This window comes from Lissotriton helveticus, chromosome 8, assembly GCF_964261635.1.
Source record: "Lissotriton helveticus chromosome 8, aLisHel1.1, whole genome shotgun sequence".
NCBI classification, from domain to species: Eukaryota; Metazoa; Chordata; class Amphibia; order Caudata; family Salamandridae; genus Lissotriton; species Lissotriton helveticus.
Genome location: NC_136069.1, coordinates 1,597,480,764 through 1,597,497,702, shown reverse-complemented (window position 1 = coordinate 1,597,497,702; position 16,939 = coordinate 1,597,480,764). Strand labels below are relative to the sequence as shown.

Genomic DNA, 16,939 nt, shown 5'->3' with positions numbered 1-16,939 from the left:
CTCGGCCATGACCAAAGTTCAGCTTGACTGTGTAGGTCTTCTGTCAATTTTCACGCAGGCGCACTTCTCTTTGGCTCATCACACAACTGCTTTCACTATATCAAGTTGCAGGGGCAGCCATTTTTCAATGGGCACCTGTTGACTAAAATAGGCAAACACAAGAAAGTATTTAGTTATAATAATGAAACCACATTCTGTTCACCACCCACCATTCTAATAACCCATGTTATTTATTACCTAGCATTTGCGACTAGATAAAAGCTAGATAAAAGCAATTGTACTGTTAATTCTGCACAATGTGCAAAATGTGCAATGTACAACATAGCACAACCATGCACTAGAGTTAAATTTCTATGCGGAAACAACAAATACATACTCATAGCTTCATGCTCTAGTATATTAGTTGCTTCAATAGGCAAAAAGCATTTCCCCAATTTCGTGTTGGATGCAATGTTGATTAATTCCACACAATTAGTCTATTATAATGGGGTACTTAATTTCATGAAGGTGCTTTTTTGCAAACCTCACTCCATCACACTCATCAGCAAAAATCAGCGAGCCTTCAACCTCCTTGCACAGGCATACACCTGCACACCCACACATGTCCGTCATGCTCCAACAACAACTCCAACCACCCTAGCAAACGTCACATAATACACCAAACCAGCATCACAATAAACACTTGCATGCATGCTCCTCAGCATCCACTCACTCATCAAAAATGCCACAGGGGCCTGGGACCTACTCAGCAACGATGTGCCAGACCTCCTCTTCCTCATGGAAACCAGACTCAACCCTGCTTTGGCACCCAACATTTCTGTGGCTATCTCATCAGATGACAAGATCGGATAACAGGACTGCCTTCACAGGCCAGGAGAACTTGCAATCCTCCAAAAGGACATCTTCAAATGCACCACATCTATGGGCATCAACACCCTCTTCATGAAATACGCGCACTTAAGACTACAAACTAAACAAATGTCATCCTAAAAGGCACCCTCGCATATCGACCACCAGTTCCATTAACCAATTTAAGCAACTTCATCACAGACTTCATTGCTCCCCTCACCATCAACTCCAAGAATTTTGTGTTACTCGGCATCCACAACTTCCACATCAAGGACACAGCGTACACCTGCTCTACAGCCTTCCGCAAAAGACAAAATCGGACTAACCCAGCTTTTTAATGACCTAACACACATCGCAGGACATACTCTGGATCCAATCTTCGTCACTAGCAACAGGATCAGACACCTCACTGCTCATGTGGATGGACTAATCCATCATACACTTCCACATCAATGCACCACGAGTCAACACATCCACCAGCATCAACCTACCCAGATGGAATTGGTCCAAAATAACAGAGGCATATTGTCTCAACGCCCTAAAAACTGACCAACCCAATACCACCAACGACCTCCACAAAGATGTCATCAACTTTAAAGAATGGATCAAGAACTGCGCAGACGGAGGAGGAGCTTCGCGCGCATCCGAGATGGCCGCGTGAGAACAGGGCTCCCGGGACCCTCGCCACCTCCCGCATCTATCCTAAATTTTATCCTGACCACGAAGATGGGTTATTGAAGACGCAACTCAGCTGATATAATAGCTGCTTTCAAAAATTGATTTTGGCTCCGGGAACCGCAACTACGATACTTTGAACTTTTGTGGCCTGCTCCATGGAGCTACCCGGGGCTCGAGTCGTTATGGTGTCCAGGCAGTAGTCGAACAACAACGGCCTGCGGGGCTCTGTTCACAACCTCGGAGTTAACTTTCGGTTTTGTTTTTGGTTCCTCGGCCTCCTCCTATCTCAAGATCGCTCTGGTAGCCCGGGATGCAGCCGGACCCCGCAGCTCATCATGTGCCAACTGCTGAGTGTTTTTGGTTGTGGTGCTATCCTGCTGACATTCGCTTTTGGAGATCCCGGTGGGTGCATCGTGTGGAGCCATTTTTACCAGGTCTCAAAGGCCCCTCTGGGGCGCAGCACCTACTATGGCGGGCAAACCCGATAGCGAGAAATGAAAGACCAAGACCATTCACCGGGGGTACCATTTAATCGAACGTTATGGATCGCTATACTCATCCTAAGGGGTCCCCCCGTGGGGCGAGTAGATCTCTGGAAGAGGCGGGTGATTTGACTCTACAGGATGTCATGGGCGCCATCGCTAGCATGAAGACCTCCATTGGCCAGCAATATGAGGCTCTGGCCCTCAAGCTTGACACTGTGGGAATCGACGTCAATTTGATCAGGGTGGACTTATCAAAGACTAACGAAAAGGTCAAATCCTTAGATTTGAAGACCTCCAGCCTTACGACTGTTGTGTCCGATTTACAGACGGAGGTTCGCAACCTACGATCCTCCAATGATCTCTTTGCTCGTCGGCTGGAGGATTTTGAAAGTCGGGCCAAACGCAATAACGTACGTATTATTGGGGTCCCTGAAAAATCGGAAGAACCTGCTGCAGATCTCCTTGTGGAGGACCTCATCCTAAATCATCTTCCCCCAAAGGCCTGAGCAACTTCTTTGCGGTGGAACGTGCACACAGAGTGCCGGGTGGGAAGCCGAAACAGGGTGCCCCTCCGCGCTCTATCATCGCCAGGATTTTCAACTTCAGGGATAGAGACGCTATCCTGCAGGCATCACGGGTGGGAGGCCCCACGAAGTTCAAAAAAACTACGGTGAGCTTCTACCCGGACTTCACCCAGTTCGTTCAGAAGCAAAGGATGGGGTTTCAGGGGGTGAAGCGACGACTGAGGGACATGGGTATGAAATACGCAATGCTCTTTCCAACTCAGCAGCGTGTTGAATACGAGGATCGGACGTTTTTCTTTGACCGCCCTGAGAGAGTGAGTGACTGGCTTGATACCTTGCCTACGCAGCGTGATCGCACGGAACATTCTGGAGGAGCTGAAGGTGGCCTGTTGGAGCAAGAATGAGAAACGGCTTCTGGTTTCCGGACATTGTGCATAACTTGCAGCTGTGGTTCGATTACTTTTACACTTTCGTCACTTATGGTGGTATACCCAGGGGTGGTGGGGGGAATGGGACTCTTTCCACCTTTGGGTTTCTTTTTGTAGAATAGTTCATGTTAGGGCGACAGGCACACTGCAAGTTGTGGTTGCTTTTGAGTCTAACGCAGGGGTGCAGGGTGGGGGGGGTTGTATCGGGTATTTGTTGGGGGGTGGGGGGGGTTTGGGTGTGTTTAATTTTTTCTCAAGGCAACGTATTGTTTTACTTCTTGATCTGGGTGTTGTGTTCCCTATGGGGTGGGTTCTGCATTCACTTTTGGGATGGGGTAGGGGGTTGAAGTTACTGTGTTGGAATGTTAACGGGTTGGGAGATAGGATAAAACGTGGGGTAGTGTTGCAGCTGCTGAGGCGCCTCTCCCCTGATGTAGTGTTACTGCAAGAGACACATCTGATCGGTAACACATGCCATGCTGTGAATCGGCGAGGATATCGTCTTGCTGCACACTCCGGATTCACTACTGGTTCTAGGGGGGTGGGTATTCTAGTTAAGAGCTCCCTCCCACTGGAGATAGACAACATACTCCTCGATGATAGGGGGCGCTATGCTGCTCTCACTGGTAGGTGGGAGGGGAGGAATATTTCACTGCTTTCTGTATATATCCCACCTGGTCTACAGACTACGACTTTTGCTGATTTGGGGAGAGTAATTCTGGGGCTTCCAAATGGCATTCTAGTGATGGGTGGAGATTTCAATTCTGTCGTCTCTGGTAGGGAGGACCGTTACCCCCCCAGGGACCTCACAAGATCACAGTCTTGGCTGAGTGGCTTTCTGGAGACGCTGGGACTGGTAGATTGTTGGAGGCTGCTGCATCCGGGACAGGCGCAATACACCTTCCACTCTGGTGCTCACGGTAGTCATTCTAGACTTGACTATACCTTGATGCCGGCATCACAGGCCTCGTTAGTTAGGGAAGTTAGACACCTGGCTCGGGGTATTTCAGATCACTCCCCACTGTGGCTTTTGATGGACACGAAGATGGGGGCTGAGGGTCGAGTGGCCCCGATTAATCCTTGGTATCTCCGCAACCCCAAAACCCGGGCAGAGTTGGTCAAGTCTCTGGATCAGTATTTTGCTGAGAATGTGGGGTCTGTGTCCTCTTCTGTTTCACTGTGGGAGGCTTTCAAGACGGTTATCCGTGGACAGGCGTTATCATTAATCGCTGGTGCCAAGAAAAGCAAAAATGACGCGGTGGTCCGCCTCGAGACCGAAATAGCTGAGCTGGAAGGGGATTTGGAGTTGGGTATCACACATGATAGGGTGCATGTCCTCAGTCTCAAACAACTTGATTATAGGGCGTTGGTAACGGACGCTGCTAGAGTTATGAGTAGAGAGCAGCAGGGACGGCTGTATGATGTGGGAGACAAGGCTGGGAAACTGATTGCTTGGTTAGACAGACGGGAGAGGGCGAGTCGTGTGGTTCCTGTGATTGAGAGGACTGATGGAGTGCGAGTGACTGACCCGGTTGAGATTGTTGAGTGTTTTGCTGAACATTTTCGAAATGTGTATTCCCCAGTTTCCGATAGGCCAGAGGAAGACTCGCATCTGCTGTTACGAGATATTGCGTTGCCTTGCCTGTCGGATTCAGATAGGGACCTGATGGACGCAGCACTTTCGGTTGACGAGGTGGCCCTCGCTATTCGTTCTGTCCGTTCCGGAAAAGCTATGGGCCCTAATAGTCTCGCCATCGAGCTTTACAAGCTGCGTCCTGACAAAATGGCGCCGTACCTTCGTGATATGTTCCTGGAATCGCGAGACATCGGCTCCCTCCCCCGTGATCAGCGACTTGCGACCATTGTGGTGATTCACAAGGAAGGGAAGCCGCGGGATCGCTGTGCCTCTTATAGGCCTATTTCACTTCTAAATGCGGAGCCTAAGATTCTCGCAAAGTTGCTGGCAAACCGCTTAATAAAAGTGATCAGTGACCTGATCCATCCGGATCAATCTGGTTTCATTCCACATCGAAATACAGCATTGAACTTGCGACGCTTGCATGGCGTTCTAGCGAGAGCAGCGTCCCTACGTGAACCGCCCATCTTGGCTTCCTTGGATGCTACGATGGCCTTTGATACACTGGAATGGTCGTATCTTTGGGCTGCCCTTGCAAAGTTTGGTTTCGGTTCTGGTTTCATTGGCTGGGTGAAACTTTTGTATGAGGAACCACTGACTCAGATTGTGGTGAATGGTCGGGTTTCTAAGTCCTTTGTTCTTGGGAGGGGCACGCGGCAGAGGTGTCCGTTGTCCCCGCTACTTTTTGCCCTCGCCTTGGAACGCCTGGCTGCTTGGCTGCGGTGGGAGCCATCGATGAGGGGTATTCAGTAGACCCCAGACTTTGAGGATCGAATATCACTCTGTGCAGATGACATCTTGTTGTATCTCACTTCGCCTCGAAAGTCGTTGATTGTACTGTTTGATGTGCTGAACTCGTTCGGGAGGAACTCCGGCCTTGTGATTAATTGGACCAAGTCCTGTGTCTACGTACTCTCTGGTGACACTCCCTCTTTGCCGCGCGGTTGCCCCATACAGGTGACGCAGATGGGATTTAAGTATTTGGGGGTCTTTATTACATTAGACCCCGGGGTCCGTTACGACCGTAATCTGCTTCCTCCGCTCCAACGGTTAAAATCTGACGTTGTGGCCTGGCGCAAACTGCCATTGTCCTCCCTCGGGCGCGCAGCTCTTTTTAAAATGATGTCCTTGCTGCGGTTTTTATACGCGCTTCAGAACACGTTTGATGTCATTCCGGCGAGCTATTTCCGGGAGGTGGAGAGTTTGCAGAGGCGGTTGATATGGGATGGGCGTTCGCGTATCGCCCTCGCCAAGTTGACGCTTCCCTGGTACGACGGCGGTATCGCACTTCCTGATATTAGGCGATACTATTGGGCCTCTCAGTTAGGAGCGATTAATCATGGCATGTACGGTCCTGCGTTGAATCCTGCGTTTGAGATGGATTAGTGGCTGCTACCGGGTGGAGATTACAACAGGGCGCTTTATTCCAAATACGCTGGAGGGAAACCTTCGGGACCCACTAAGATAGCGGTGCGAGTGTGGCAATGTGCGAATGCGGCAATGGGATGGAGGGATCGACTGACCCGGGCGACTCCGCTCTATGCGTCTGAAAGACTAGGCAGCCTTTGGAGGACGAAAGGTTTTGAGAAGTGGGATGTGATTGGTATTTGCAAGGTGAATGATCTCTGGGCCAAGGGTAGGATTAAGACCTTTGAGGAGTTGAAGGTGGAATATGAGCTGAGTGACAAAGAGTTCTTCCGTTATATACAGATTCGCCACGCGTTAAGTTCGGTTTTTCCTGAAGGTATTGTTATCCCGGAATCATCCCCACTCGAAGATCGGGTGCTCGACGGATATGTTCCCGACAGCACTATTTCTTTGATATATAAGAAATTGATTAACGATCGGGTCGACCTGTTGGCTCAACTCAGAGAGGCCTGGACCAGTGACGGTCTAGTGTTGGATGATGAGGACTGGCAATCGGCGATATCCTCACCTAAGGAGGTCGCGATTCAGGCCCGTCTCCGACTCGTACAGCTTAAGATCCTGCATCGGGTTTATGTGACCGGCCCTCGCCTGATTCGTATTGGTTATTCTGTGGATGGGTTGTGTAAGCGTGGATGCGGTTTAATTGGTACTTTCCTCCACATAATTTGAGAATGTCCGGAAGTGGTGGTGTTTTGGAATCGAGTGCATGCTGTAATGGAGGAGGTCACGGGTGTTGCGCTGTTGCCTTAAGCCAGGCGTTGTCTGTTGAATGTTTGGGAACCGACTGATTATGATGTGGCGCAGACTCAGTGGGCGACCCTTGGGAATATGGTTGCCAAGAGAGATATTGCGCAGTTGTGGGGTTCCCAGAGACCGCCCACGGTCTTGGCATGGAAGGAAAACATGGACTGGTGTATGTTTAGAGAGAAGACAGTGTATGTGGCACGCGGCAGACCGAAGAAATGGGGTAAAATCTGGGGCCATTGGAACTCCTACCGAGGCGATATATGTACGCCTCCCCTGGCGGATATTCCGGATGTTCCTCTTTCCCCCTGACCCGACATTCCTAGTGTTGTTTAAGCCTCAATGTATTGTGACCCTAATTTTCCCCCTGCCCCCCCTCACACTGAAGATTTGTATTAAATTGTAATGCACTTTCCTTCCTCCTTGAACACGTATCCAGCTGTATTACCTTTTATGCCTTGTTTGTTTATGCTTTATTGATAATAAAAAGAGTTACAAAAAAAAAGAACTGCGCAGACTGTCTTATGCCCATCAAAAACAACAAACAAGCCAGCTGGTATACAGACAACCTCCAGGACTTCAAGCACTACAGCAAGCAGCTGGAAAGAAAATAGAGATCCAGCCATGGTGCCGACACCAGAGCCACCTACAAGGATGCATTCAGACAATACAACCAACTCCTGCGAGACACCAAAAGGAGGGCCCTAACTAAACACATAGAGGCGAGCTCCAACAGCTGCAAGAAGATCTTCTCAATAGTCAAATAATTCACCACTCCCAAGGACGCAGCCAACACCTTCATCCCATTACAGGAACTCTGCAACAACTTATGTAATTTCTTCCACTACAAAATAGAAAAGATCTACAGAAACGTCAATCAACAATCAGACCCTAAAGATTTCATCTTCAACCTGACCACCGCCTACCGGGAAGGACATCTGACTGAATGGAAAACACTCACCAAAGAAGACACAGCAGAGATCATGGAAACAATACACTCCGAGCCCCAACAGACCCAAGCCCCATCACATCCTCATCAGCACCACCTCAAATGCACCATCTTCCCAGAAGCCTGGAAATGTGCCGCAGTAAAAGCCCTCAATGAGCTGAACAACTTACGACCCCCCTCTCTTCTCCTAAACGATGTTACAAGCCACCTTGAACTCCACTACCTATTGGATGACACCCAATCAGGATTTTGAAGCAACCACAACATAGAAACAGCACTAATTGTGGTCACAGATGACATTCACACAATACTGGACTGTGAAGAAACCGCAGCCCTTATCCTTCTTGACCTCCCTGCAGATGTTTATACCATCTCCCTCCACACCCTCATCAGAAAACAGCATCACATATGCATCCAAGGTTTGGCACTCAACTGGACAAGCTACTTCCTTACAGGAAGAACACAGCAAGTCAGACTACGACCCTACACATCTGAATCCAAGGATCTGATCTGCGGAGTCCCTCAGGGTTCACCGCTCAACCCAACCCTGTTCAACATCTACATGACACTGCTCGCTAACATCATCAGATCCTAAGGCATCATCATTATAACCTATGTCAATGACACTGAACTCATCCTTTCTCTGACCGACAACCACCACCACCAAAAACATCTTCTCCAACTGCATGATCACCAAAGCAGACTGGATGAGATCTAACTGCCCAAAACTCAACTCCGACAAGACGGAAGTGCTGATCTTCTGGAACAAGAATTCTCAATGGGACTTCACTTGGTGGTAAGCTGAACTTAGACCCACACCATGGGACCATGTCAAATACCTGGGAATCATCCAGGATGGCAAGATCAACCCAACAGCACAGGTCAACATGGTTGGCTCCTCCTGCTGCCACATTCTCAGCAAGACTTTTAAATGAGCAACAGATCCACCTTCACACAAGCACTCATCACAAGCAAATTAGCCTATGGTAACACGCTCTAGGCTGGTATTTACAACCATCTTATACACTGACTTTAAAAAATCCACAATGCTGCAGCAAGACTCATCCAGTGCGGCTCCTTCGCTAAGGCGGAGGAGTGTCGCCCCACTGCTCTGTGAGCAGTAGTTAAAGGAAACTAAAATGATAAAAACTAGCGTTATTCTCATTTTAGTTTTCCTTTCCTGGTGCAGGGCAGGGCTGGCCTGCAAGAGAGGGCAGGGGAGGAGTGGTTTACCTACTCCAAGGTGTAAAATGACGCTGTGACCAACCCTCTTGGGCCGGCCAAACCGTCATGCGCACTTTGCATGTTCTGCACCCAGGCTGCATTACAGCCGAGGTGCAGAATATGTTCCAGACTCCCATTCCCTTCTTGAGGCCATTCCACGGCGCTCAGACCAATCACAGCGCTGTATTGTATCGTTGTGATTGGCTAGGGGAGTCAGGAGCACGGGTGCTTCCTGTTCCTGTTTCCAGGAGCGAGAAAGGGCGGCAACAAGCAAACAGAAATGTGGTGGCCTGCCGGGGTGGCGGGCCTGAAGGTAAGTGTTTTGGTTTTCATTCACAACCCTCCCCATCCCCCCACCCCGCCAGTCCCAGTAAATAGCAGCCGACACTGGACTCATCCTCGATCTCCCACATATCACCACACCTTAGAGTTCCACTAGCTCGCCATACACAAATGCATTCAATTCAAACTCCTTATTCATGCCTACAAGGCACTGCACAACATCAGACCAACATACATGAAAAAATAAATAAATAAATAAATGTCTTCATGTTCACCAACCCACCAGACTCTCACTCGCACACAACCCCGCTTCCACAAAGCAGAACAGGAGGTCGAGCATTATCCTACATCGCACCCAAGACTTGGAACGACCTCCTTCAACACATCAGGGCCTCCTCCTCAATTCCACAACAAACTGAAGACCTGGCGCTTGAACTTACTCTGCAGGACACCTAGATACTCTCATGGGTGATTACCTGTGCCATACAAATCCCAATTAACACAACACAACACTACACAACATCAACAGCACAGCACTACACCACCACACCACATACCACACACAACAACACAATAAAAACTAACCCTGGGCGGGCAACTTCGCTACGCCCACGAAGTGGGCGTAGTGTTGCCTACTTCGCCCTTTGCAAAGTAGGTGAAGCAGGCAACACTACGCCCACTTCGTGGGCGTAGCGAAGTTGCCCGCCACCCGCCTCCCTCCCGCCCTCCCTAAATGCTTAAATGACGTTATAAATTAATGCGCCGCCCGCGCATGCGCATTAGTATCCAAGACGCGCGCGCCGGCGGCGCGATGACGAGAGGAGCCCCAGGGACGTGGCGGACAAGGTAAGTGGTTTTATAATTCATTTATAATGTCATTTAAGCATTTAGGGAGGGCGGGAGGGAGGCGGGAGGGAGGCGACTGGCACGTAGTGGGGCTACGCGAAGTGCGTGGCTGGGCGTAGTTTTTTGCCCACTTCGCATAGCTTCGCGAAGCCCCACTACGCCCACTACGACCAGGGTTAATAAAAACATGTTTAAGAAAAACCTAGGAAGTTGAAACAGCACCAACATTCTCAGTAATTTCAATTGAAAATCTTTGCCATTTAAGTGACTTATAAACCTAGAACCTGAAGATCCACCACAAGTAGAATAAATTGCTAAATCACAATAACCTACTCCCAGGAGGATGCTCATCCATATGCTGCCTGCTTACTATCTTAGTGATTCAACCCACCCACAGAGTGGAGAACTCAGCACATGAAAAGATCAGGGACGTAGCTTGGTCAGTAAGATTTGGGGGCGGTGCGGGGATTGAGCTTCAGAGTTCCAGACGATCACGTGACGCAAGCATACAGTGGCGGCTCCTCTACTATGGGGGAGGAGCATCTCCCACTGCTTTTAAGCAGTGCAAATAAAGGAACCATAAAATGATAATTTTGAGTTGTTATCATTTCATGTTTCCATGCTGCTTTGCGGGCAGGCGGGCGGGGCTTTGGGACCGGCCAAACAGTCATGCGCACTTTCCCTGATGTCCTCGCAGGCTGCATTACAGCCTACGTGGAGAACATGCCCAGACCTCCATTCCCTGGAAACACTACACTCAGACCAATCACAACTCTGCATTGCAGAGTTGTGATTGGTCAGGTGAGCCGGGTGCTTACCAATCACAACTCTGCATTGCAGTGTTGTGATTGGTCAGGGGAGCCTGGCTGTGCTTCCAGTTCCTGGAGTCTGACGGAGGAAAGCAGGAGCAGAGACGCAGGACCAGGCGGCAAGGTAAGTATCCACTACTAGCATATAATGTTAAAATACATTATATGACAAGGAGGGCTCATGAACAGCGGCAGATTGGTATGAGTACTAAGTGAAAGAAACAATATTTAGTAATATAAAAATGTTAGGACATTCAAAACAGGAGATGTGAGAGTGTATGTGTGTTTTTGTCAATGAGAAATCTGACAGACACACTGCCCTATCTGACAGAAAGCACCTGTACGCCACTGTTTATAAGAAAATACATTTATTAGGGGGTGGGGGGGTGTAACACTCCAAACACCCCCCTGAAGCACGCCCCTGGAAAAGATATATTTTTATGTGCGAAGTCGTTGGCCCTGACTGCGAAGTCTCCACAGTCGTAAAAGTTCTAGGAGTAAAAATAATCTTGTAGTTTGTGAATAAGAATAAATAGTAAACTTACACAGATATGTAAGTTTACCTTGGTGAATCAGGTCCTGAGTGAGGACACACCGGTCAGTGGCATTATTTCCTGCTCCTGTGTATTTGAGCAGTAATCATGGGTCTCTTGATTTGTCCAAATGTCATCACTTGATGTTGAGACCTTGTAGTGTCAGAGGAACAGATCTATATCAGCATTTAGTATGAAGTAAAACAATTTTATGTAAGCTAAATTGGCTGACTTAGAGGTTGGAATCATAACCGTGAGGGATATCTCACCACCTTTATATGCGAATGCCCTAGCAATTAGGGTGCAGGAAGGTGTGAAGATGTACCCCTCCCCCTGACTCCACATCAGGCTCAAGGTCTCCACATGCACTCACTGGCCACAGTATTTCCTATATATACCATGTATAACAGGACGGGTTCCATGCATTCTATGCATCTGCACACAAACAAAGGATGCTGTTTCGCACAGACAGGCACACTGCGTCCCTCAAATACCTACCGTTTAGGTATGCACAGTTATATTTACTGCAGGCCTTTTGTGTACTGTTGAGTACAAATCTGTTGCCTTGCTCCGTGTTGGTCACGGTGAACTCCTCATACGGTGGAATCAGCACCTCTGCCTCATCAGGGAAAGAGGAGCAGTCCTGAATGCTAGCTCCATGGGAGGTTCTTATGGTGAAGAAGGAAGTCGTGCCATATCCCTCGGCTGCTCTTCTATCCAATGATGTTGAAGTAAACTGGCCAAACCTCATTTTCTTGTTTGATCCTTTCGGTGGCGAAAACTGAAGCCCCCTCACTCCCCTGTAGACAATCCTGGCCTGCGTGTTGCATCTGTCTTTTAAGAGCTGGATAGCTCTGGTCAGGTAGAAGTGCAAGGATTTGAAATGAAAATTGGTCATGTAATATGCTCGGGACTGGCCACTCACCCGGACAGCGGCGTTGAACTCCTTGTAAATACCAGCACCCGTGTAGGTTATCAGGGCCACCCCATACTCGTCTTTGAAGCCCTGGGGGAGTGGGGGCAGCGTGCCGCTCTTTTTCTTTCGCGCCCATTGTATTGTTGCACTCTCCCATTTCTGTCTTAACTGAATATTTCCGGACAGTTCTTTTTGTAACAGTCCCTCTGTTATGATTCTTTGCTCCATTGCATCAGCACAGTCTATGTATTGATCATCAAAGGCGTTCGGCGCCATGTCGAGCACGATTACGTTTGCCTGCGGGAAAGAGATGACAGCAGAATTAACACTGGGAGTTTATTGAGGCAGCACAGTACATTTACAACATGGCATCTGTAGGGCAGTGGCACAGTAGAGGCACTATAGGCAGCGTCGGATTGGTAACTCGGGCATTCGGGCAATGCCCGAGGGGCCGGTGTCCGAGTTCCTGCTGTGGGCTGCTTTTTTGAGTCTAGGGGCCGATTTGGGAGCTGTCTCTATTGTTCGAACAGCCAGCGGCCCAGTGGGTGTCTGAGTGGCCTTTTTATAAGCAGATGTGCGCTCACGGGCAGAGGTATCACTCCCTTTGTCTCGCTGGCCGGTCCATTAAAATGTGCACATCCTGAGAAGGAGAAGTGGCCTCACTAGTTTCCAGGTGTGTTTCAGCATTATAAACTAACGTGTGCATTTTATTGTTACCCCCGCTTTTTTTTTTATAAGATTACGCCTAATCAGTCATTTGGAGAAAGGCATTATGCAAATGTGGGCGATTTTCTTTTTGCGTGCCCGGCCGATTTTCAATCCCAATCCAACCCTGACTATAGGCCTCAAAGCAAGAATGGAAAATGTTACCTCACCCCTGCTCTGCTACAAAATGCCGCTTCAACTGGGGAGCAGTGGGACGCTCACACCCCTGGGACATGGTGCCATTGCTCCTGCTGTGCTATTGATAGCTGCCCCCTGGTGCAAGGTAAACATTTGTATTTTGGAAGTACTGACATCTCAACCGGTTTTCACTGCCAGATATCGCCTCTCTCTAGACTGTGAAGTCATTTCTTGCAGCTGTATCTGCACCCTAGGGCTTGGGTGGTATCTCTCAACCTCAGCACTAACAGGCCAGTTTATATCTTGGCAGGCAGATGTAAGTCCATCAAGGCGACGAAGCAGATTACTCCATCGCCCTTATGTAGTCCCCACCTGCCAAATTTAGAAACGACTGACAGGCTGAAGCTGAACCGTCATCAAGGGAGTACCTGTCAATGCTCTTTTAACTTTGACGCATGGTGCCTTCAACATCACATAGGAGTCCATCAGACTTCGGTTTTTTTCCAAAAAGGAAATCAAAAAACATAATGTCACCCTAGCCATGGAAGTTATCTCTATGGCGAGGGGGGCATTAGACAGTTTTCACTGCCCCTTACTGCCATGGTTTCACCCAGGAGTCTTGAGACCAGTAGGGGTGAGTAGTTCGCTTCCCACTCCCTGTATTATATAAACGCAAACTAACACTACTTTCACAGGTATACTACAGCACCCAGAGCACATCACTTTACAGCAATGAGCTCACGATTTAGGCTCACAGTTTAATCCTCTGAGTCTTCAGACCAGTAGGAGAAAGTAGTTTGTTACCCACTCCCTATATACTATAAACGCATACTAACACTACTTACACAGTTATACTAAAGCGGCTAGTATCCTACAGGGCCCAGTACCCATCACTTTACAGCAATCAGCTCGGTTTCATCCCCGAGTCTTCACACCGGTAGGCGTGAGTACTTCGCTTCCCGCTTCCGGTATAGTATAAACACATGGTAGGGGTCAGTAGTTCGCTTCCCACTCCTTGTATGGTATAAACGCCTCCTAACACTACTTGCACATGTATACTACAGTGCCCAGAGTCCATCCCTTTACAGCAATCACCTCGGTCTGATCCCCAAGTCTTCACACCAGTAAGCGTGAATACTTCGCTTGCCGCCTCTGGTATAGTATAAATGCACAATAGCAGTCAGTAGTTCGCTTCCCACTCCCTGTATGGTCTAAACGCCTACCAACACTACTTCCACACGTATGCTACAAAGACCAGACCACTTTATAGCAATGAGCTCACGGTTTAGGCTCTCGGTTTCATACCCGAGTGTAGCAGCATATCATCTCAGCACCATGTCACTCTGAGCAACACCGCACATTCAGACCGGTAGGAGTGACTACTTCGCTTCACACTCCCCCACAGAGGTTACAGTGCTCCTATCCTCCTTTCATACTTTTTTTGCTCTTTTTTCCCCTTACTCGCTTCAATGGAATCACAAAATGGCGGCCAACTCTTCCTAGTTGCAACCGCTCGCAACCAATAGGCAACAAGCTTGTGCTCGTAAAGCCTCAGCCAATCAGATGGCAGAATGACCAAATATTGATATCTGTAAATTTTTATATTTCTCAAAAATTACTGAACGGATTTACACCAAATAAACAAAAGCGTGCTTTCTAGACCAGACCCTTCTCCCTGCCAAATTTGGGGTAATTCAGTTCACCCGTTCGACCTGTAGCCTTGTCTAAAGTTTCCTATGGAAATTAACATGGAGAAAACACGTTTTGGGACCCTCTTTTTTTCTCGGCCCCCTCTTGACGAATCACCCCTAAACTTTCAACATAGGAGCTGATATGAACAAAGAATTAGTTTGGGAAATGTCATGAAGATTCATCAAACAACGCCAACATTTATAAGCAAAACAAAAAATGCTCTTCCTATGGAAACTTGGTCCTAACTATAACTAGCTACTGGCGAGCGCCAGTAGGTAATACATTGTTTGTATAATTATTGTTAATGTTTTTAAATATATATTGTAACTTTTTAGTTGTTTGTAAATTTAATTTAATTGCAAATGTTGTCGAGACATGTGGGGTTTCAGCAGTGAGGAATTCCCACAACCCGACAATTAAAACATATTGTTTGGGGTCAAGGACAACATGTTTTCATGTTTATTTTGTCCTTGGGACAAGTAGGCCCAACCCCCTAAAGCCACTCTGGATTGCAGTCTACAGTACCACATTATGGATAAGGGAAGGGCATTGTCTGTAGTTAAGGTAATATCTGTACTTGTATGTCAATGCTGGTCAAACTTGTATTTATGGTTCATTAATACAACGCCTATCTTAATAGGGTGAGCGCTCTAAGGAAATGTTGTAAGTTCAGACTGCACTACTGACAGTGGTTCTAGTGCGAAAATGTGTACACATGTTTGCAAAGTTTAAAAATATGAGGCTATAAACAATGCTCCCACAATGCTTTCTAATTAATTTAATTAAATAATTAAATGCAAATATCTGCAGAAGCTTAAAAGCAAGATTGATGGTCCTTTGCTTCTAAATAAAATGTTTGCAAAATACTGCAATCAGGAAAAACAAATGCCTTGCTAAACTACTGTAGGTAGCATTTCTTTGAAGCATCATTTAGTAATATGTGTTGATGCATACTAGTATTTCCAAAAAATATTCATAATGGAAAATCAATGCAACCAGTTTCAACAAGATAATAGGAAACATGAAAATAAACAAGCATTCGTAAAGCCAATAGATCAGATGTTGGTGGACAGCCTTTTGGTTTTGTCAATGCATGTCTTGTTTTGATATGGTTTTCGTGAAATGTTATTGATGTGGGAGCAGCCAGGCCCTCACCACTAAAACAAACATTGGCAAAAAGCAATAATATTTTGTGGTCTTAAAAATCACACTTTGCCACAGTAGGCCCTGGCACTGAACAAAACTACTTTGTGTGCCGATATGCTCTTTGTGAAAGAGCAGTAGCCAGTCTATGGATAGTGAGAGATAGCATTTTAATAAAACCAAAAAATCTTGGTTTACTCCAAACCTAATTATGGGCCCAACTCTTTAAAAAAGTCACAGAATTGCACCCTTTGTATATGTTCTTGCATTAGTGCAGACTGGAGTGGGAATAGTAAATGTTATGTTAATCAGAGAGGACTAGCTTATTTGTGAAGGTTTACAGGACTCATGACTGTATGACAAAGTGGAAACCATTAGGTTGTTTCATGAAGCCCTCACCAACCAACCTAGTTGGTGGCATGCTTCATCATCGGGCCCACCCAGTGACACCGAATGTGTACCGGGTGTGCTATTATGCCTGGATACAGCAGAGCTAGTATGTTGCAGTGCAGCGTGGGTGACGAGATTTAAAAGGTTATACAGTGGTCCCAGCACCGAGGGGATAATTAGTCTTTAATAACTGGGCCTCTGTTAGCATTAAAAAATTCAAGTGGATGTGATTGGAGTATATATTAGAACCTCCTACATCCAGGTGTGGTCTACATGTTTCAGCCAGGCCTTTGTAGTAAAACTGGCTTTCCTCAGAAACACTGAATAAGTGATGGTGCAATCTATACTTAAGTGAGTGTGTTGATTGTAAAAATGTGAAGCTCTCGCTAAGGTGCTATGTATGTGGGAGGGGGATTCCCTCTCCAAGCATTATTGGACATACAACATGTATGACGGACAAACATACTGAGGAGAGTCTTTAGCATGGTTGCTTAGATCACAAATAATCGCAATTGCTGATTTTTAAGGTGCAGTGTAGAC

At 47.4% G+C, this 16,939-nt stretch overlaps 1 protein-coding gene across 1 annotated transcript; it reads right to left on the bottom strand.

Moving 5' to 3' along the window:
* Positions 1–11,842: 11,842 nt before the first annotated feature.
* LOC144773956 (ecto-ADP-ribosyltransferase 5-like) lies at positions 11,843–12,617 on the bottom strand. Its single transcript, XM_078659008.1, has one exon. The coding sequence runs from the start codon at positions 12,605–12,607 to the stop codon at positions 11,843–11,845; it is 765 nt and encodes a 254-aa protein (XP_078515134.1). The 5' UTR covers positions 12,608–12,617.
* Positions 12,618–16,939: the final 4,322 nt, after the last annotated feature.